At 38.2% G+C, this 23,886-nt stretch overlaps 1 protein-coding gene across 3 annotated transcripts in view; it reads left to right on the forward strand.

The window, feature by feature from the left end:
* The first annotated feature begins 6,493 nt into the window (after nt 1-6,493).
* Nucleotides 6,494-23,886, forward strand: part of lpp (LIM domain containing preferred translocation partner in lipoma) — a 143,454-nt gene continuing 126,061 nt past the window's right edge. The window contains exons 1-2 of one of the 3 annotated variants that reach the window (XM_086162386.1): nt 6,494-6,722; nt 17,952-18,010. In XM_086162386.1, the coding sequence (XP_086018512.1) occupies nt 6,582-6,722; nt 17,952-18,010 (200 nt within the window). In that variant the 5' untranslated portion in view covers nt 6,494-6,581. Of the gene's footprint in view, nt 6,723-17,951; nt 18,011-21,859; nt 21,937-23,886 lie in introns of those variants that run through there. The other 2 variants (XM_086162387.1, XM_086162388.1) reach the window with 2 other exon arrangements.

Genomic DNA, 23,886 nt, shown 5'->3' on the forward strand with positions numbered 1-23,886 from the left:
GAAAGTTAGATAACCTATATTTAAAGCACAGAATAAGAATTCTAAGAAAAAAAATCTTAATATTTTCACGCAGCAAGGTTACTGACTTTAACTCTGTGGTTCTCAATTGCTTTCAGCAAATCTGTGATTTTCCAGCTCATTTTGAGGAGGGGTCAGGACTGTAGATCCTCCAGCGTGCTCTCTTTTCTAGCTTTATATGGTTTTAAGTATGAATCAGTATAAATCTATATAAATATAAATAAGTATAAATCTGTCACTACATGCCTTTGCCTTCTTGTTTGATAAAAACAACCTTTGAAGAGAGGAGAGGAGAGGAACTGTGAGGCTGCTGTCTTTGTTGTTTTTTTTCAATATAGAAAAATGTTTTCCTTTTGCACAAAAACTTTAAGTGCCATAGAGCTACTTTTAAAGGGCTTTAACTTCTGAAAACATTGAATGTACATTTGAGTTGATTGTGATTTTTCTACACTTAAATATTCAGCAGAGTGCACATTTGAGTGTGGAGGGACTTCTTCATTGCGCTGATGGGTTAGGGTGGTGTAAGGTGGAAATGTATACACTTAACTACTACTTATTCATATCAAATCATGAACTAACCATGCAAATTATTGCTGGATTGTTGGATTGTTGGATTTTGTTCTTATTTCATACACAGTCCAGACACAGTCTGGGTTTGGATAAACCATTCTAATTTCACAAATGTTGTACACCACACACAAATACAAAACAGAACCAACATGACCATGCAAACAAGCAAAAAAGCAAATTATAATTATTGTAATCATTATAAGAATTGTTATTTTCAGATATGAAAAAAAAAATCTCTGTCTCTATTTAAATATATATTATATTCTTGGAATCTTAATCATCTAAATAACCTCTGCAAGAAGAATTTAGAAAAAGAAATATGATAACATTTAAATAAGTAATAAAACACTCATTTTGCAGCTGACCCATTAACGTGTCTGGCTTTAAGAGTAGTTCTGGCCCACTAATTCTAGCTCACGTTCAAATATTTAGGTACCACTTTGTTGTTGAACTATTGCCAAAGGATATACACTGCCTAGTCATTGGAGGAGTTAATTAGTCTCATTACTTGATCGTAATATGTGTCACTGCTGTATGATTAGCCATTATTGTCCATTCAAGAAACAAAACCTGGAATGTTTAGCTTCCTAAGGCACAGATTCCAAATCAGTAACAGATCCAGTCAAAGTTTTTTTTTTTCAGAAGCAGACAGCTGATAGTGTTCATTGTAAATATAATGAAAAGTTAAATGACACCCCCTTACTCCCACCCCCATTTCAAGACACTTCAATAATCCCACTGATTTAAGACCCTTAAAATGTGCAGCATGAAGCTCAAAAGTGCAGATCATTTATGCTGAAAACCTGGCTGTAGGCAGGGATTTTCTGTGTCTCAGACAATTTATTTACATGCTAAAACACAAGAATAAGAATTCATTAGTGTAATCTTAGCCCCAGATCTAGATTGGGAGTTGTTTGATTAGTAACTTTGGGACATTGTTTTTGTAGTGAGTCTGCCTGTCTGCTACTTTTGTTTTTCCTTATTTGGCATGACTCCCTGTAATGTGGTTGTGCTTGAAGACTAATCTCTGCTATCTCTGCTGTAATTAACAGAGCATGCAAAGTTCCCAGACACATTTGTTGTTCTAGTTGTTTTCTGCAAAGACTGTTGTTTTTGTGCAAAGCACCTCAACTTGCCTGACTGGTCACAATAACTGCAATCAGATAGACCATTTCCTACAAATTAACAAAAACATCATACTTCACATTGTCAGATGTCAAGTGTTTTACCAATGGGATATCAACAATTTCCCCCTTTCCATCTTTCCTCAAAACCTGGCTTGTAGAAATGCATTTAGAAGGATATTCATTTTTTTCTCATTGAGGAGATGCAAAAACATAGTGTTTCACTCACATTTCTGTACTTAGTAGCCACTGTCATCTACATCTAGTTGGTAGGTTTCTGCAGAGGAAGTGCATGGGGAGGAGGAAAGTGTTATGGGCATCAAACAGGATATCAGATGTGCAGCAACATTTAAAACGCTTTGGATATTTAAAAAGTAATATGTGTGTTGATAAAAAAAAGTGTGTGCGTATGTATATCCATCCATCCATCTTCTGCCGCTTATCCTGCACTCAGGGTCATAGGGGATGCTGACGCCTATCCCAGCGGTCATTGGGCAAGAGGTGGGGTACACTGGTCGCTAGTCAATCGCAGGGCCACAAACAAAAACAGACAATATTCACTCACTCATTTGTTCGGGGCAATTTTCCCGATTTTTTTCAATTAGGGTAACCTGCTGCAGGAGGGAACTGGAGAAAACCCATGCAGACATGACTATACACAGAAAGGTCCTCTTGTGAGAATCGAACCTTCGTGCTGTGAGGCCTGAACGCTAGCCATTGCGTCACCGTGCTGCCCTATATATGAATATGTATGTGTGTGTGTGTGTGTGTGTGTGTGTGTGTGTGTGTGTGTGTGTGTGTGTGTGTGTGTGTGTGTGTGTGTGTGTGTGTGTGTGTGTGTGTGTGTGTGTGTATAATATCTGTTGTTTACAGAAATGTTTATCCTCCTGTTGTGTTTTTTTCATTCTGACCTCGCCAACACATAAAATACATGCAGTACATTTCATATAGACAGGTGCCCTGTGGGCGCAATGTCATGCAAAGTTTAAGATTTTTGTGCTGTATTCTTTCTGTCAAAAGATTATTATCAGTATTATTTCCCTTTTGAATTAGTCAAATTTAACCAGCGAAGAGGAAGAGAAGAGAACAGGACCTTTAAAAACCATTGACAAAGTTCCATGGATGGCATTAACTGCTAGTTGACCCTGTGAACTTAATTCTTTTCCACACACTATGGTACTGTAAGGATAAAATGGAAAAGTATCATATCAGTGACATATAAAACTATACTTGCTAACCACCGAACATCAAAGACTCCTGATTTTCTCTAACCCGGCATGTTAATTGGTGTTTGATTGATAACTTGAGTTTACAGGCGATGGCTTGTGTCGTCTAAACTGTTCCAGGGTGTCTTTTTGAAATCAGCTTTAAGAGTGGAAGAGTGAAAGAAGAATCACTGGCGGGCCCATTAACGAATTGCCAGTGTGCACTCTTGCAAATAAGCTGTCACACATTACAAATGAGATTACCTTTTCTGTGTGCCCTAGAACCTAGTGACAAGGGGATGCATTGGTGAGATGTTAAAATATCTAAATTCGTTTATCAGTGAGCTCGATCTGCTGTTTATGGTGTCTGTATGCACAGGGGAAGAGAAAGCTAATTCCAGTGCTCGAGGCAGAGTGTAATCTGCTCCGTTAAAGTAAAATTATCAGTGAAAAAATAGAACCAGAATGTTTCTTTTTCACATTTAGCCTGGGAAAGACAGAGTTGAATATTTTCTCTGTTTAGAAACTGAAGACGTTACCTGATTACACTCATTTCTTTTTAATGATATGATCTATGGTATTTGAATATGTATGCAGAACCAAATATAGGAAACACAATGCCAGCACTATGAATGCAGAGCAGAATCAGAAGTAGAAAAGCAGTTAATATATTTGTAAAAATACAAACAAATTGTCTACTTTGCATGGCAAAATATATGAGGACCATGAAGAGAGAGCTTTGTTGGATATCTGTTAGTGTGCTAAGTAAATATTAATTTTTGACATAAGTTGCACTTCAAATCATAGGATTAAAAAAAAATCACAAGAAATATTTATCGATCTGACTTTTTTTTTTTTTACAGCAAGTTTGAAAAATCATTGCTGGAAACAAAAGGGTGCTGTCAAGTGGGCAGTTCACCCTAACATCAATAAAAGTCCTCTTGTCAGTAGAGCTCTGTCTCCATCTAGATCATTTTGGTGTCAGTTAAGGTTTGTAGACAGTGACTGTCCTCTTTCTTTCTCAGTAGACTGAATGGATAAATAGGCCACTTGTTTCCAGTATTTACAATTTTATTTATTTCTGTGAATGAAATTAAATGACATAAAATTAGGTGCACTTTTTTCTTCATAAAAAATGCATTATAAATTTATATATTCTTCAGAAAAAAAATCAGCTGTTTTTTTTTAATTGGTTAAGTGTCCTATCAAAGCTTTAATCATTTCTATGGGCTGTGTATAAAGCCCGCTGTTGAAAGGTGTTGAGGACACATTACATTATTAATACAATTGTCAACATTTAATAATACTATTAGAGTTAGGATGCCAACTGTCCCATTTCAGGAGAGGACTGGGATTTAAAGTCACATAAATTAATGTGTTAATCATGAAGTGGCTTTTTTTCTGAAGAAAATTCTGTTCCCTTTTTATAACTACTGTTACATTGTCATGAAAATACAACTTGATGTAATATTGCTCCAAATGCTCTGGATTAGCAAATATCAGCGCATGTTTTTAACCAACAAACAGATAATTTTATGCAAGTAAAAATCGATTTTAGTGTTATAGAATCACTGGCCACAATAATGGCAGTATTTAAAAAACTAGCTCTTTATAAAATTGTCTGTGAATAACGAATAAAAGAGCTAGAAAAAGTACGACTACCTCATGAGGTTAAACAAATTCTTTGCTCACTTAATATATCTGATAAAATTATTGAATTGCCCCATTAGATTAAAATGTAAAGAATTTGACATTTTCCTTCGAGTTAATTCACAATGAAACGGAAACGCTTCTGAAAATTGTGGATGGTGACTGGCACAGCATCAAAATGATTTTTGGAAAAAAAAATCTAAATTATAAAAAAATTAGTGGTTCATTTTTCTTTACATGTAAAATTACTTGGTTTACTTTGAAGGAAGACATTTCAGAAATTAGACGCTTGTAAACAGTTTTCATTGCAGCTCTCACCCGATAAAAGTTTACAAAAAATATCTGAATTGATAGGAAGGTCTGTGTGACAGCCTCTGGCACCATGACCTTTTTTCGTGAGACAAAAGCAAAACTAGGATAGGGAAATTACTCTCTCAAAATGCCATTGAAAGTTAATATTCAAAATGTGATTACAATTTGGCACTAAGTAATAATTACTCCAATTTATTATCATCAGAAAAAAATATAGGAATCGGTACGCAATGAATATGTGCATGTTTGTGTGTGTGGTCATGCTTTTTGATAATGTTTAGATTTGTTTTTCCTAGATATTTGTGACCAGTCGAACACACAAAAGTATAAATATCATGCATGGCATTCGAATAATACAACGTTTGTGATAAAACAAAAAAAAGATGCTATTAACCCAATTTATCTTTACAATGATCCTTGGGTCTCATTGTCATAAGCAATCGAAAAAAGTCTGCGCATGTGAAGGCTATAAAGTCAAATCAAAATAGGGAGAAGTATTTTAATATATACAACACACCCATGTTTGAGTGCTGTTTGTTTGACAAAGACGGTGCAATTACATTAACAATCAAAACACACACACACACACACACACACACACACACACACACACACACATAAACGGACAAATATATCACTCCAACCACTAGAGGCCAAACAGCCGTTGTGTTTATTAATTTATTTGTCAGAAAGTGAATGGCAGTCTCGCAGCAGATAGCACAGTGATTTTGCGTTCAAAACTGTTTATCTTACAGCCTGTGTTCGCTTCCGCCCTGGTAATGAAACACGCTCTCATTTAGCAAGGATCATGTATATCAGATCCATTTGTCAAGTGTGTTTTGTGTTCAGCAGAAAACAAAATGTCACCTATTTTTTCAAAACATCACTTGACAAAAGACAGAAGAAACTCACTATAGAGAGCAACAGAAACGAAGGTACTCGACTAAAATCTACAATTCGCATGCATATTCTGATTTATTCAGGTCACAAGATATCTTAATATTTTTTATATTCTGATCCAAGATGCTTCTAAGCTGGATGTCTGGGAAAAGAGGATTGTTTGTTTCAGTGGTTTCTTGGTAAAGGCGAACCGTCTTCTATGTCAGGATCTATTTAAATGCATTCAATAACCAATACGTATTGGATTGATTTGGTCACCTTTTATTCTGAGTTATTCTGTATGTGTCTGTTCAGGTCAGACACCCCTGTCTGATGCTCTGTCTCTGACTTTTTTTCAGTTTCTATTTTTTTTTTTTTTAAATCTCAGTTAAGAGATATTTTCTTCTCCAGGAATGTGTCCTGACATGTGCAGCTTTCTCCAGCTCACCGACAAAATTTGTGAACCAGGAATTTTGGATCATGGAAAAAAAAAACTTTTACTTACTGACACTATGCCAATGAGTTGTTTCATTTTAATGTAACTAAGAGTTTAAAAAAAAAGTGAATACTTCTTCATTTGTGTTTATTTAACAACTTTTTATCTGTTCATTCCGTTATTTCACATGGCTTCCATCTCCAGGTGTATAGAAAAGAATGACTCTTGGCAAGACAGAGCACTCGATTGAGATACCCTTCAAAAAGGAGATTTTACTCATAAACATATTCCATAATAGGTTATTTAATTTCACAAAGCAAGAAAGCAGGAGCGGTCGGCGGCGGGGCCGGCTATTGCAGGGGTGTCACCGCTGGCCTGCTGCCTTACATGGGCAAACCTCTGAACTCAGTCAGACGGCTGGAATTTCACCGCGTGACGTCACTGCCTACAACTCACCCAGAATTTGGATCAAGAAGTTCCACTTTTTGGTGGGATTTCTTTCTTCTCTTTTATTCCATAGAAAACGAGGTAAGAAAAAAAAACACTCATTCATTTGAGAAGTTTGAAGTATTGTCTTTCTTTCATCCGGTGGGTTGGCTGGGGGGGGGCATTGTGAGGTATAAATAATATACCGTTTTAGGAGTCGTTAGTCTTGAGCTTGTTCAGACTAACGTTCATATGTAATGTAACGTTAGGTCGGGTAAGCGTTCATAGCGAAGGCGTGGAAACGCGATAACCTTGCCACTAACTAATGTTACACAAGCGTAACTAATACTGCTAACTTGTTGCTAGCTTGTACTCAAGTCCCATAGATTATAAAACCACGTAGTCAACTGCCAACTTGCGCTTCACTGTGGAAGTTTTGGGAGTGTCTGTTTTTAGCCAAGAGGTGTATGGCTGAGCAATGCGGAAGACAATGTCACCGGAGACGTTCAAAATGTCACTTAATTTTATATTCTCACTAGAGCGCTATAAATGTAAGGCTGCTTGCTAAGAAATATTTATCTTGCTTGAAGTAAATCTCGTCATAAAGTGTGAGTGGGCGTTGACGACCTCACTTTTCTCTTTCTTTTTACAAGTTTCATTGAAAGCTTTTTAATTACCAAGAGAAGTGTATGGACGCGAAATATACTTGGCTCATTTGCCCTCGCAGTTCAACAGAAAAATAAAGATAGTTTCACTTTGGATGAAATTTTCAAAGTTTTGCATATAAAACATATCAATCCATTTAGATCATGCTTTGCTGCCTCAGCTTGAGACAAACAATTCGAACCTGGCTCCACCCAATAGCATGATCTCTTATTGACAGTCTACAGGTGTTCTTTTTTATCCTTTGAAAAACTAACTTTATAATGAATTATTGTGGTCAAAAAAAATTAGGTTTTTACTTAAGCTTATGTTGGAAATTTCTTGAGTTGATATACTTTGTGCTTAATACTTCATAGTTTTCATGTATTCTTTCTCTTTGTTTTTTGCGGTTTATTCATCCTTTTCTGGACACTAAATTCTAGTGCTAGTCTAAAGTTCTAGTCTAAAGAAAAAATTAGTATTAATATTTTGTAGCTGATTGATGAACATCAGGGTCAAGTTAATTCAAGAAACCTATTGTGCCCACTGCAAATGTAACTGACATTGCAACACATTTCAGTTTTAAAATGCATATGATGCAAAGACATTTTGAGATACTCACCTCTCATACAATGACAAGGGGACTGAGAGGGGAAATCCCTGTCCACCTTGAGTGTTTAATAAAGTTAAAGACCACAATGTTTAACCGAACAATGACTGATTTATTGTAAATCATATGAATTCATCAGCCAGCTTTGGCTACCCAGAATTCATAGAGCAGTAAACATGCACATGAAAACGGAAATTCAAACAACCCACTGGAAAACCCGTTAGTGTCCTTACATATACCGTAAAATTTTAATATGGAGATTGATGAACCATGCTTGTCTGTATTGTACCCTTGACAAAAATTGAAGAATAATCTTTGCTGCACTGTATTGCTATGGAAGGCTGTGATGATGTATTTTGTGAATGTGGAAATTGGAGAGCAATGCAGCGGCAATATCCAGTAAATTACTACGTTTGCTTTACTGATCTTTTGTTGAATCAGCATTCTGTGGTCTGTGTGAAAAGGAAAAAAACGTGTAACATTAGTGACCTGTATTAAGGAAACATTGTAGAAACTTAACAAGTTACCTGAAATTTATCAGAAAAGTACAGTGAAAATGAATAAGGAATAACCGGAAAATTTGCAAAACTTAACCTGTACGTTTTGTAACTGAATGCTTGAAAAAAATATTTATTATAATAAATTATCTAAACATATGAAAATAGACCTGCTAATTAAAGCGATATAATGCACGGATTCAATCATCCTTATCATAGAAAAACAAAATATTTTGCCTTGTATTTTACCCTGCAGTTTATATTGCTAAAAAAGGTAGGAGGCCAAAGGGATGATCCAAACAGTCTTACATATGTAAGAAATGATGATTTAAAGTCAGGGATTTATCTCTTTCTCCTCACATTAAACACATTGAGTGTTTGAATCCATACTGTATTGTAACAGTGGATTGTTTTTTTGACTATCAACCACTGACTATTTTACATAGTTGAAGGGGGGCTGATTTCAGTCATACTATGGATAACATGGCATCGCCTCACACAGCTAATTAATAAATAGTAACTAGATTTCTACAATTTCATCCAAAAGCTCCTTTTTCGGAGAAGAAAAACAATCTCAGTCTAATGTACTGATATAGATATGAAATGTTATAAACAGGAAAAATGAGATCTATTTGAAATACGGAGTTAGATACTGAAATTTAAAATTAATTATTTCCCGTGAGACTGTTTTCATCAAACTGAATACATTCCTGTCACTCAGAAACGTTTTTTGACTGGCAATATTACATAGATCTGCTTTAATGGGAGGAGTTAAAAAGGACACACATGATAGCACTGATGACGTTTAAGAAAAGTGTCTCTGTGGTCTTTTGAGCGCCGACCCTACCAGTATAATCAGGCAAGTTATTCATCTTAATGTGTACAATTTAAGTATTTTAATGATTCTCTCATCTAAGAAAAGTGCTTGAAAATAATCGCATCATAGTAATGCATAATGCTGGGGCATTTCAGAAAGATTCAATCTTACTATATATTAACAGGAATTGAGGAATTAAGTTTAAACTTGCCTTTGTCTCCGTTCTGTGCACCAGCCAGTCCTGCAGCAAAACACCCCTACAGAATAATGCTACCAACCCTGTACTTCATAGGAGGGATGGTGATCTCAGGTTGGAAATGTACCACTTTTTCCTCCAAATGTAACAATGGTCATAATGGCCAAATTGTCGAGATCTGTTTCTTCAGACCACAGGGTATAGGACTTAGGACTGTGTGCGTTTTCATATCGTAATCTGTATTTTTCATATCACTTTTGGAGTAATTGGTTTTTGCTCGCCAAGTGGCATTTCAGCGCAGCACGGGACTTATTTCACTGTGGATAATGACATTCTCTTACTAGCTTCAGCCAGCATCTTCTTTTGGTCTTTAGCATTTTTCACCTACAGCCATTCTTCTGTGTCATGCAGAGCCCATTTCCTTTCTGAGAACATGGTGGTTGGACATTCCTATAGTGTTTATAGTTGCGTATCATTATTTGAACAGATGGACATGGCACCTCCAGACATAGAAATAAAAATGTATCCTTTATTAATCTCTCATGTGGAAATTCGCTATATGCTATTAACCCATCATGGATGAACCATGAGCAGTAGGCTGCCATCCACCAGCGCCAGGGAAGCAGTTAGGGGTTCAGTGTCTTGCTCAACAACACTCTGACACACAAGGAGGAGCCGGGAATCGAACCAGGAATGTTTGGTTCCAAAGATGATCGCTCTATCTCTCGGCCACGCCCTCCCCTTTTTTTAATTAATAAAGGATAAATTATTAATTGTACGCAAGGATGAACCAGACTCGTGAAGGCCCGTAAATTATTGCCAATATTTTGGATGATGTCATTTGATTTTTCTGATATTACTCAAGGTGTGGTTTAAAATGCATCCACAGGTGTGCCCTAATTAAGTGAAATGCTGTCTATTAATGTGTTAGAAGCTTCCGAAGCCAAGGCATCTTCATCTGAGCTATCTCAAACTATCTCTGCAGGGGGAAGCTCCTGATGACAAAAACTGAATGAAAAATTAAAAGGCTTTCAGGGTTTTTGTGGCCATAGTATATCCTCTATCTTCATCTGATCCTGTTATTTCATCATATGACTTCATGTCCATTTTTAATGGCATCCCCATAAATGTCCCGTTTGGTTTTCCTTTAGGCTTCCTGCACGGCATGTCCCAACCTCAAAATCTTTCTACCTTTATGTATTCCCTATCCTTCAACTATACCTAACCACATTTTCTCTGTCTGGCCTCTCTGACTTTATCTCAAAAATGTCCAACATATTCTGTACTCTTATCCATCCTAATCATTCCCAAAGAGAACCTCAACATTTTTTCCTGTGCTACCTTTAGCTCTGCCCCCTTTTCCTCTGTCTTAAACCATGTAACGTTGCAAGTCTCATCAGCATATTGTACAACTTGCCTTTCATTCTTGCTGATCCTCTTGTATCACCTATTTTACTTGGCACTTTACAACACCCATACTGACCTGCTTGCACACATTTTTACACCTCTTTTCCACACTATAATACTCTTGATCATTGACCTTAGGGGCTTAAAATCCTCCACCTTCTTTGTCTCTACTCCTAGTAAATTACCAATCAACTTGGGTCATTGTAATTCATACCTGTATTCTGTCTTGCTGTGACCAACCTTTCTCCTCTCCTTTCCAGTGCATACCATTACCTCTCTTGATTTAACTCCACCTGCTGACTGCTCTTATTACAGATAACATGTCATCTCCAAACACCATTGTCCATTTCTATCTATCCCCATCTGTCAGCTTTTCCACCACAAATGAGTCCAAGAGCTCAAAACTGATCTCTGATGCAGTCCCACCTCCACCATGAACTCCTCTGTCACACCTGTAGCGCACCTTACTACTGTCTCGCACTCGTGCACGTGTCCTGCACTGATCTAACAAACTTCTCCGTCACTCTAGACTTCCTCATTCAGTACCATAGTCCTAGTACCATAGATACCTCCCTGAAAGCCACACAATTCTCCCTTTTCAGCTTCCACCACTTTGTCCTCTGGCTACATTCCCACAAACCACTACTTTCCAGTCACTGCTGTCCTTCAGATTACATAATTTCTACAAGATGTGGTCCATTTTTGTGCTCCTACCTCTGCTTGTAGAAGTTAAGTTATATTCCTGCCTCTTCTGGAAGAAAATATTGTTGTGCCTCAAGTGCATTTTACAAAAAAACGTATTTCTGTTATTCAACTACCACATATTGAACACACAGGGGATCAAATCCTTTGTTCTAAGGATAGACCCCCACCCAGCACGCTGCAATAAACTCATCTTCACCTTCCCCCTAACTCTGGTTCACATTCCAGAGGTGATTAATAAGAGGGGAGGCCGCCTACTACAGGGGGGGGCTCGTTCCAGCGTCCTCACCCATTGGACTACATCGAGTTACACACTGTGACGCCACCAACCAGTATAGAAGCGCATGTTTTTGAACTGAAATGGCGCTATAATGGCTACTCTTAAGGGCACAAGAGGTGGCTGTAAATAGACGCAAAACTTTATTTTTCCTCCGTTGATCCAGACTATGGCCCCAAGCTCTGCGTCCAGGCCCAACTAACAGTGCCTCAGAGTGCACACGAAGATCTCTGAGAGACAACCATGTTTCCTGATCGCCAACTGGCTCTGATCCCCAACGTTTCATCCAAAGAGCACCTCACCTCTTTGAGCAACCTCAAACCCATTGCAGGTCCTTATTATAGCCAGATGAGCTAATAAGCCAACCGATGCAACCATCATCGGAACCGTCCCTTCCGTCCCTAAAACGTTGTGCTACTGATCAACTCATTGTAAGAGCTAGTATTAGTATCTGGTCAAGTATGAGCAATTGATCAGTATTATGTAATTGTTGTAACTGCTGTTTTCCCATCGTGTCTTGGGCGACCACTGTATTCCCATGCTGTCGCTATTGTTAACTGTCTAACTTAGTGTTTTTGCCGCTTTGGCTATTCCTATATGCTTCTGCATTGAATAACTGGTGATTTTGGTCTGTGAGAATAGACCTGTATGCCTTAAGCCATGACACCGGGCCTCTGGGTATTTGGTTAAAGTCACAGTAGTTGTACTCTGATTGTATTACCCTCAGTCGGGACATATATACACTGTGTTTAGCATATTCCCCAGCTGATAATGCTAACTCCTGCTCACCTTAAAGCCTGCTGTGTAGACACTTTCTAATTCTTCCTCTGCTTCTTCTTTCTTTTACGAACACAAATGCACCTCCATGTACATTTGCACAGGACATAATCTTATTTGCACCCTATTCATTCCTTTGTGCCTTCTGGCCACATTCACGTGGTCGCACCAAGTGGTAGTCTTTGGATTACAACCACCACCATTTTGATAGTTTTTCATTAAGGCTGCCATTTTGTATTTTTTTCTGAGGCCAGCACCATTTTTGCAGTACTTTCTCACACACACAAATAAATGTTGTGATATTCTAAAGGTGAGTTTCATGGTATTTTGTGTGCGTATATGATTACAAGACTGTGTGACAGGGTCAGTGCTCGAAGTCACACCTTATTCATCTAAAATATTATCATTGACCTTTTTAAATGAATGCCTGTTTCTGGAGACCACATTCCACTATTTAGTTATTTTCTAGCTTTGCTGGTGGTGATTAATAACAAATAATTATCATTGATAATTATTTGTTATTATTAGTAACTCATTCTAGCTCCATTCGCTGCACAACAAATGGTGCCCCATATGAGGCTAGGGTAGAACAGTACACAACAGTACTCACTACAGCATCTCCGTACTTTTTGCAAAGTCTACCATCATTTGTCCCTCTGTGTTCCTGTCTTGGATACCGAACCAACCTATTACTTTCTCATCACCTCTGTTGGCTGCAAAGACGTAGACACCAATTACCACTCTCTGACATCTGGGGATACTCGACATCACTTCATCTAACTCATTCCAGAATTTCCCCTTCCCCTCTAACTCACATCCTAACTGTGAGCCATTACCATTAACAACATTTACTATCATGCCTTCAATTTCCAGTATCAGACTTATCAGTCTATCTGAAACTCTTCTTCACCCCGGGAACATTCCATACAAACTCCCTCAAGATAACGCTTACTCTATTTCTCTTGCTATCAATACCCTGATAGAACAGCTTAAATCCTGCTCCCGAGCCCTGAGCCCCGAGCATTGCTACCTTTCGACCTGGTGTCCTGGGAACACAGTATACCCACATTCTTCCTCTGCATCATGTCAACCAACTCTAGCGTTTCCTGTCATCATCTAAACATTCAATGTCCCCACTCGCAGTCCTAGACTTTTACATTTCCCCTTCTCTCTGTGTCCACGAACATAATTTTCTCTTCACCTTATTTAAACCCACAGTAGCCCAATTTCCACTAGTACCATATAAGTTATCAGCACTGTCAGAACCAATCTGGTGTGAAAGTCAAAAATTTGATTTGCATATTCAGTTTGGCAGAGGTTTTATGTCTGATGCCCTTCCTGACACAACCCTCTGCATTTATCCAGCTTGGGACCAGCATAAGGAAAACACTGGCCTGTGCCCACTGAGGGCCACATTTCTTTTTTATCTTTAATCTCTGCTTTATCTTTATCAATAAATCCATTGTTTTAAACTCATAGGTTAAATTACTTTAACCTTTTGATTTTGGAAAACTTTTTGAAAAATAAATAGCTGTCTAATTCTGCGGCTACCAGAAAAATGTAATTCATTTAAAAATCATCAGAGCTTATTTATTTTTTCTGATTTCTGATCATGTTTCTGTAAATAATGTAATGGCATGGTGTAAAATAACATGATAACTTCCATCCAAAAAAAAGACTCAAAAAATTAATTCCTCTCCCTCTCTCAAGGCTCAGTGATGAGATAATGTTTTGATGATTGTGACCAGCAGATAATGAAAAGGTAAAATTCAATGCCTCAGAAAATTAAAATATTGTGAAAAAGTTTGGAAAATATTGGAATATCCAACCCTAATGGGCTAATGTAGTTGAAACACCTGCAACGGTTTCCCGAGCCTTTAAATGGTCTCCTAGTGTGGATCAGCAGGCTCCATGTTCATGGGGAAGACTGCTGACTTGGCAGATGTCCAAAAGATAGTCATTGACATCCTGCACAAAAGGTTGTTGTTAAAGACGGTAGTTCAAAGTTTTTCAAGAATCATGAGTAACCTTTCCAATTGCTGCACTCTGCCAATCATAGTTAATTCCTGTGTATTATTACTGAAGCTTACTAATGCAACAGGATTTCTTGACAATGACACAGGACATCCCTGAACATATTGTCAAAGCACAAGAAAGATTATGCTGCCAAAAGGATCGAATGTCCTGGATGTTATCTATTTAAAAGGACGGACAAAGAAAAAATTACATTTACTCTATGTTTTAGTAGGAAGTGGGATGAGTTTTTTCAAGGGCTTTTCCCAGCATTTGGTTACAGTATGTTGTCTTTAAAGAATGTTTTTGACTCTCATTGCGAGCTCTCTTGTGGGAGCTTCACACATTGATATTGGTGTCAATTGAGCTTTCTGTCTGTGATTTAGCCTGTTGTGTTCACAGCAGTGTTTGGTCTTTGGGTATTGTTATCACCCACTGGAAACCTAAAATCATTGCATGTAGACCAGAAAATTGGGTTTAGGGATGCAAAGCTGAATTTTCAGCTGAGAGTTTTCTTATTTTAAAGGTTGATCTTCAATTGCATTCTAAAAAAAACAAGGTTATGTCAGATTTTGACAATTAATTGAACAGGTAGTTTGCGATAGCTCTATCGTCTTTCAACTTTCCTATTGTCTTGAAGAATTCAGCCCCCATGTGTGAACATTGTTTGATCTAGAGGTAGGTAGACACCTACCATTGTTATGGATAGAACGTTTGTACAACAGCAAACTTTGAAAAATCTTGAAAGAGTTCCTTATTTCTTGGTCATTCCTTGCTCTTTATTAGTGCTGCTGTCCCACTATTTTGAATTTGGAAGCAAGTAATATCTTTGTGTGAGCATGGTGAGAGCACTTACCTTAGAGTATGTATACTTTCTATTTCTTGTTTCCACTGAAGTTGTCTACCACTGATGGAGCTGTGAACACTGTACAGAGCCCATAAAAACTGTGTCAAATAAGAACACCGCAGTCAGGAACACTTCCTTGTCCAGGTTTATGCAAACAGAGCCCAGTTCTACTTTAATGTGTAACTCTTAATAGGGAGACTTTTCAAGCTGCTGGTAAATACTTACAAATGAAGAAACATTTATCTCATTTTTACCATTTGCAAATCAAACAGTATAGTCTTGAAGTCCTCTATTATTATTATTATCATAAAAATTTCCATGTTACATGCTTTGTTTACTGTGTAAACAAGAACTTCAGGTTATGTTCACATTCTTTAAATGCAAATGAAGCATGGACCTGTGCAAAAATTATTCTTAGAATTAAGTAAGTGCAAAATTTGCACCTACATACATCATATTGCTTGAATTTAAAAGCTGGCTTCCCCACTCTATAATCATATAATCAGTTGTAGTGACTTAACATTCACCAAAATTAAGAATTAAGAATTTCTTCTCTGCTGGCAAATTGACATGCAGTGTATAATAGGTTACCAATGACACCGATCTTGTAGGCTTTACCTAAATACCCTCACTGCCACAGAATGGATTACATAACCACTGGATTGTGCTTTACACTGCAGTTATTACACCACACTAGGGGTTGTTAGGCTCTTGACAAGTTGATTTTCCTTTAAGATTCCCATTTCCGAGTTATTCATTTACTTCTAAAAATGTGTTTCCTTTAAGATTCCCATTTCCGAGTTATTCATTTACTTCTAAAAATGTGTTTCCTGCCCCTCCTTCCTTTTTTCCCATACTTTCCTAGAAGGAAAAACTGACTGAAAAAAGTGTAATATCCAAGACACCTACATTCTGTGTTATTCATTTTTCAAAAAGTAGTTTGCCAATACATCAGCAGCCACCCTTCTACCATTGATAGCATCTATAACATTCATGAGACTGTGAGAGAAAAGGAAGCATATCCCCTCTCTCTTAAGTATCCATCAGGCCAATGTGAAAATAATCAAAATAAAGGCAAGTGACGGGTCACACATGTTGCATTGGGTTTTCACAAAACACAGCAAAGCTTCAGTTTTGCATGTTTGTTGATTTTTTTTTTTCTTTTTTTTCTGTAATCCTAAAAGCAATAGCTAGGCTTTTAAGTTGGAATATTTATTTGACACTTATCCATGTCAGGTTAATTATCAAGTTAGACTAAACTTTATGGCTTTTAACAGGGATGTCAAACGATTACATTTCTAATCAGATTAATCATAGGGGAGCTATTTTGCCTCACCATAATGATTAAGTTGGTTCTGCTGAGAAAATGTTGGAGCACCAATTCATACCAGTGACTTGAAATGTAGGATTTTAGTCATTTTTAATTGATTATTTAGTAATTTAAATATGTCTTAAGTACTTGACCATGTCATGAATCAATATTTTAAAATAATACCAAGTCAGTATCTCATCACATCAGCACTGTTGGCATGTTGCTGTAAACTACATTTAAAGATCACTTGGAAATTTTGTATGTGTATGATGAACTGTTAGGACAAAGGAAACAGCAGGGTACCAAGTAGATTTTATTAATTTATTAATGTACTTATTTGAGAAGGTACAGTGCATGTTCAGATACATCACTACACAATGAAAACAAATAAGCTAGATGATAGCCATCTGCTGATTTGCATCTGATGTCTGTCATAGATGTCCTCTGAGAAGTTGCAAAACAATTATCAAGTTTACTTTAGCTAAAAAAGTTTGACATTTCAGGCTATTTAAATAACATGTTACATATTTTTTAACATTCCCCAAGTCATTTGCAAGAAATGGTTATACCATCAGAATGCTATTTCCTGCACAGCTAATATGGATGAGTCTGATAAAATTTTAGCCAGTTAGTTGGAGTTTAAAAGACCTGTTTGTGGGATACTCTCTGTCAGTTGCAGGCTGTTCCAGTAGCAGTCTGTTCAATAAAGTGCAACCCTTGACAGATTTCTCAGTCTACTCCTGAGAGAGCTCTTGCGGATGTATTCTTATCTGTACATCAGTGATTAATTCACTTAAGGGGGTGGGGGACTATGGAGTACTACTGTTGGCTGTGTTGACCTTTCTCATCACTGCAGGGGCAATTGTTGATTTGTGTAGTGGAACAACTTATGTTTTCATTATTTTATAACGCTTTGGCAAAATCCTGTAATTCTGTAGAGACAGCTTTATAAGCTAACCATTCAAGTCAAGTAGAAGGAATGTTAAAGTAACACAAAAATGCACTAATTAGTTCAGGGGGAAATTCAGTTATATTAGAGTTTATTTTTGTCCATAATACATTAAATTACTAAGGTTGTGACATTGTAATAACAAATGTATCAAAATCTTTAAATATTCATAGACCATTGGCCAAAAATTAACTTATACTGCATGAAGTGGTGCTGCAGTCATTCTAGCTGCTATACTTTGCTAATTAATAACTCATATATGTCTTTATTTCTAAATCTTGACAGACTGCAACAAAAGAAACCCAGCAGGCCTTCAGAGTAATCATTCATCCAGAGGCGAAAAGGTAAATTTATTTTGAATATATGTCCATAAGTGCAATTTGTGTATACATCAGATCTGCATTGTTGTTTCAAGTCTTGCTTCACACATACAGTGGGGCAAAAAAGTATTTAGTCAGCCACCAATTGGGCAAGTTCTGCCACTTAAAAAGATGAAAGAGGCCTGTAATTTTCATCATAGCTACACTTCAACTATGAGAGACAGAATGAGAAAAAAAAAATCCAGAACATCATATTGTCTGATTTTTGAATAATTTAATTTGCAAATTATGGTAAAAAATAAGTATTTGGTAAATAACAAAGTATTTGGTCACCTATAAACAAGCAAGATTTCTGGCTCTTACAGACCTGCTACTTCTTTTTTAAGAGGTTCCGTAGTCCTTCACGTTACCTGTATTAATGGCACCTGTTGGAACTGGTTATCAGAATAAAATACACCTGTCCACAACCTGCAAGAGTCACACTCCAAACTCCACTACGGCTAAGAGCTGTCAAAGGACACCAGAAACAAAATTGTAGACCTGCACAAGGCTGGGAAGACTGAATCTGCAATAGGTAAGCAACTTGATGTGAAGAAATCAACTGGGAGCAATTATTAGAAAATGGAAGACATACAAGACCACTGATAATCTCCCTCGATCTGGGGCTACATGCAGGATCTCACCCTGTGGGGTCAAAATAATCACAAGAACGGTGAGCAAAAATCCCAGAAGCACTCGGGGGAGCCTAGTGAATGGCCTGCAGAGAGCTGGGACCAAAGTAACAAGGGCTACTATCAGTAACACACTATGCCGCCAGGGACTCAAATCCTGCAGTGCCAGACATGTCCCCCTGCTTAAGCCAGTACATGTCCAGGCCCTTCTGAAGTTTGCAACTGAGCATTTGGTTGATCCAGAAGAGGATTGGGAGAGTGTCCAATGGTCAGATAAAACCAAAATAGAACTATTTTGTAAAAACTCTACTTGTCGTGTTTGTAGGAGAAAGAATGCTGAGTTGCATCCAAATAACACCATACCTACTGTGAGGCATGGGGGTGGAAACATGCTTTGGGGTTGTTTTTCTGCAAAGGGACCAGGACGACTGGATCCGTGTCAAAGAAAGAATGAATGGGGCCATGTATTGTGAGATTTTGAGTGAAAACCTTCCATCAGCAAGGGCAGTGAAGACGAAAAGTGGCTGGGTCTTTCAGCATGACAATGATCCCAAACCCACTGCCCAGGGACTGAAGTTGTGGCTTCCTGAGAAGGATTTCAAGGTCTTGAAGTGGCCTAGCCAGTCTCCAGATCTCAACCCCATAGAAAATCTTTGGAGGGGGTTAAAAGTCTGTGTTGCCAAGTGACAGCCGTCATTCTCAGGGAACGTCATTTTCAGCGAACGTCGCAGCAGTAGCACATTCCTGCAGATTCCTCCTTTACAACATCAGGAAGATTCACAGATTCCTCACGGAGGATACAGCGCTTATACTCTTCCAGGCTCTAGTCATCCCTCGTCTGGACTACTGCTACTCCCTCCTTGCTGGTGCCCTAGCGGTGACCATCAGGCCTCTGGAGCTTATTCAGAAAGCGTCAGCCCGCCTGGTGTTCAACCGTCCCAAATTCTCTCACACAACTCCCCTTCTTATGTTCCTTCACTGGCTCCAGGTAGCCACCCGCATCAAGTTCAAGACCCTGGTGCTCGCCAACCGGGCAGTGAATGGGACAGCTCCGTCTTAGCTCCAGGATCTGGTCAAGCCACATGTCCCTACCCGTCCCCTCCTCGGTGACTGTCCACCCCATCACTAGAGCCCCCGGCTGCCGATCAAACCGGTCTTGGCTGGTCTCGGTCTTGGCTCCTCAGTTGTGGAACGAACTCCCGAAAAAGGTCAGAACAGTGGGGTCGCTGCCCATCTTCCGCCGTGAGCTGAAAACATACCTCTTCACCAAGCACTACCCCACTCGCCCCCCCCCCCCCCCAAAAAAAAAACCAAAAACAAAAAACAAACAAAAAAAAAAACAAAGAAATGAATGTATGTGTATATATTCATATGATTTTGAGTGATCACTTCTGACTTCCGACTACTGGTACTTAGGATCTTTGGTGACTGAATTGCACTTTTCGTAAGTCGCTTTGGATAAAAACGTCTGCCAAATTACTGCAATGTAACGTAACAGCCCCAAAACGTCACTGCTCAAGAGGAGCTCTGCATGGTCGAATGGGCCAAAATACCAGCTACAGTGTTAGAAAACCTTGTGAAGACTTACAGAAAATGTTTGACCTATGTCATTGCTAACAAAGTATTGAGATGAAATTTGTTATTTACCAAATACTTATTTTCTACCATAATTTACAAATAAATTCTTTAAAAATCAGACAATGTGATTTTCTGGAATTTTTTTCTCATTCTGTCTCTCATAGTTGAAGTGTTGCTATGATGAAAATTACAGGCCTCTATCATCTTTTTAAGTGGGAGAACTTGCACAATTGGTGGCTCACGAAATACTTTTTTACCCCACTGTATATTAAAGTGTTTTTAATTTCCAAACATTCTTTACATGACAAACTTAAATGTTATTTCTTGGAGTATTAATGGAGATATAAAAAAAGCATTGGGCTGTTATGCAGTTCAAAAATTCTGACAGCTCTATGACCATTGTCTCGATTGCCAAAAGCATATCTTTTAGAATGTCCAGTTGTATATGAACAATTGCAAGCACAGGATGTTTCCAGTGAGTGGTTCATTTACGTGTTCTTTGGTCACTCAAGACTCAAGCTGCAGCTGTTCATTAATAATGTGTTGTTATATTTTCAATCTTTCGTGTCACCATTTTGGGACTAGAAAAAAAGAAAGAACACATATATCTGCTGTCCAGTTAGGAATGGGTACGACCTAGACTCTTCCTCAGAAGCTTACTATACATATATCTGGTAAGCACCTGAGGAAGAGCCTATGTTTGCTCGAAATGTTATGCGAGAATAAAGTTTCTCAAATGAATTATCTTTATTTTTTGAGAACTCTTGGTGTGCAGTTTTTTTTTCGAACCACCATTTTGGGATTGACATTTTATATTTTATATTTATTTTTATATTTATAGTAGATTTCATATACTCCCTCTTGTCACTGAACCATCCCCAATCGCTTTAAGTACATCCCATTTTTCCTTGTGCCTCTGTGCTACAGGGTCATCAAAATAGCTTTTTGTGTCCTGGCACTGAGACCATCTCCTCCTCTTTTCATCACAAACTTTGAATTCAAATTTTGTCAAAGTAACATGAATATTCCTGTGATGTCTCTTCTGAGACAGGTTATATTACCAAACCTAACAATGTAGTATTAAAGTAGTCAAAAGAAAAAAAAACAACTTTATTCTTATATAATTTTTTTTACAAGAAAAATATAAGGGAGTAAGGGAGTACTCATAAGGAGTAATCAACTTATATTTATATCTTTTTAATTGCTTGGATATGATTCATGTGACAACCCTTCCTACTTGACCAAAAGGGACCTCTTAACCTGCGACTCCTACCCTGGTGGGTTTGATCAATAAAAAATGGGCTTCTAAAATCTTCGACCGTTTAACTATAAGGAGTAGCTTGTGAGGCAGACTGAGTGTTATCCATCTTAGGTCAAAGTGAGCCTAAATTGCTTGTGAAACATCTTCTACAATCATCATTATTATTCCAAGTAAAAGGTATGCACCACAAAACTGGCTCTGTCTAGTGACTCTGGCTTGCGGAGTATGGCATTCCAAGAGAAAGCAAACCAAACTGATATTGACCTCAATACTGACTTCATATTTTCTCCATATTTGGAAATGTTTACCTCCTCATGAAGTTTGACAGAGGTTGGAGGAGAAGTAGTGAGTCATTTCAGCTCCGCTTGAATTTCTAAGGATGAGAGAAGCTTTCCAAGTTACAGTTAGTGAGGCTAAAAGCGTTTGTGCTTCCATGGTCTGTGAGTATTATTCTATGTCACTTGTTGTTTTATCATATTTATTTGGTAACATAGATGCTATGAAGACAATTGAATATTGCAGTTGTTATAAACCATATGAAATATAATGGTACATGACAACTCTAAAGAAAGCTAAAGTAATTAATGTCATGTTTTATTGCACCGTGCATTGAAGGGAAGGTATTTGGCACAGAATTAAATTTAAGTTCCTAAACCTGTTCCTGTTTACTAGGCTCCAGACCAACAGTATTGCTGTTCATGTCTATATGGGAGCTACAGAAAATAGACAGAATTTTTTTGAGTGGTCCCATGCCTGATATTAGCGCATATTTCTGAGCACAGTGTTTGAATTGACCTTAGTGTTGCAGCAAGAAATTCTTATCTTTTAAATAGGTGTTTGCTGTGATGCAAAGGGTATTTATGAATGTCACAAACTCAGAAACTGTCATGTCTGACTGTTGCTTTGAGGAGTTGAAAAAATGTTTTCAAATTGATCTTATTGCTGGGTTTGTTTGCATGTAGAAGAGTTCGGCGAAAGCAGCGAAGGTCATTGAAGTCCTGTTAGCTTCTCCTCTGATAGCCAACTAACACCTACACCCTTACATTTCTGACCTTCCTTCTGGCTCCTGCTTTCACACTTCAAACATTTAGTCGCAGGAGCCTCACAATTTTTCACTTAAGAAGTAGAGGGAAGGAGCAAATGGTTTTACTTTGCTGCAAGGGGTGGTGCTCCTGACTTCAGTGATGGCGAGTTGTTGTTATCTAATTACTCTTTGAAATACAGTGAGACCATGTCAGTCTTCATCTTTGAAGTTAGTTATGTTATTAACTGTTCAGATTTCAAGACAGTAAAACAGATGCCAATCTTTGCCTGCTTACATATGTGGTCTGAACATATTTATATTAATGTGTTATCTAATTTTAACTATGAAGTTATTTTTCTGTCACTTATCAACATATGATTCAGGAATGGGTTAACAGCTTCATACACAAAGTGTTTACTTTCATGTAAAGTGGCTGAGCTCATGTAAAGTTAATGATTTTTGATAGCATCCATCGAACTATTTTTGGTATCAGGACCTAGTGATATTATAGATATAACATCTGCTTGTTTTTTTTTATTTTTTGCAACATCCATCCATCCATCCATCCATCCATCCATCCATCCATCCATCCATCCATCCATCCATCCATCTTTCCCCACTTTCCCGGAGTCGGGTTGCAGGGGGCCTAGAACTCCCTCTCCCCCACCACATGGCCCAGCTCTTCCAGGGGGATCCTAAGGCATTCTCAGGCCAGCCTAGAGACATAGTCTCTCCTGGGTCTTCCTCGTGACCTCCTCCCAGATTCACATGCCTGGAATACCTCCCTGGGTGGCGTTCAGGAGGCATCCTGACCAGATGCCCAAGCCACTTCCTCTGACTGTCTATGTGGAAGAGCACAATGACTCTAGTCATAGCTCTTCCTGAGTGACTGAACTTCTCACCCTATCTCTAAGGGAGAGCCCGGCCACCCTGTGGAGAAACTCATTTCAGCCACTTGTGTCTGTGATCTTGTTCTTTTGGTCACTATCCACAGCTTATGGCCAAAGGTAAGGGTGGGAATGTAGATCGCCCGGTACATTGAGCGCTTCGCCTTCTGGCTCATCTCCCTCTTGACCATAACAGGCTGGTACAGAGTCTGCATCACTGCAGATGCTGCACTGATCTGCCTGTTGATGTCCTGCTCCATCCTTCACACACTCTTGAACAAGACCCCAAGATATATGAATTACTCCACTTGAGGCAGGACCATTTCCCTGACCTGGAGTGTACATTCCAACCGTTTCCGGTTGAGCACCCTGATCATGGATTTGGGGGTACTGATCCTCATCCAGGCTGCTTCACACTCTAATGCGAATTGTTCCTGTGAGAACTGGAGATCATGGCCTGATGAAGCCAACAAAACCAC

The sequence above is a fragment of the Fistularia commersonii genome, chromosome 16 (genome assembly GCF_037954325.1).
Source record: "Fistularia commersonii isolate RoL2024-O1a breed Wild chromosome 16, RoL_Fcom_v1.0, whole genome shotgun sequence".
NCBI classification, from domain to species: domain Eukaryota; kingdom Metazoa; phylum Chordata; class Actinopteri; order Syngnathiformes; family Fistulariidae; genus Fistularia; species Fistularia commersonii.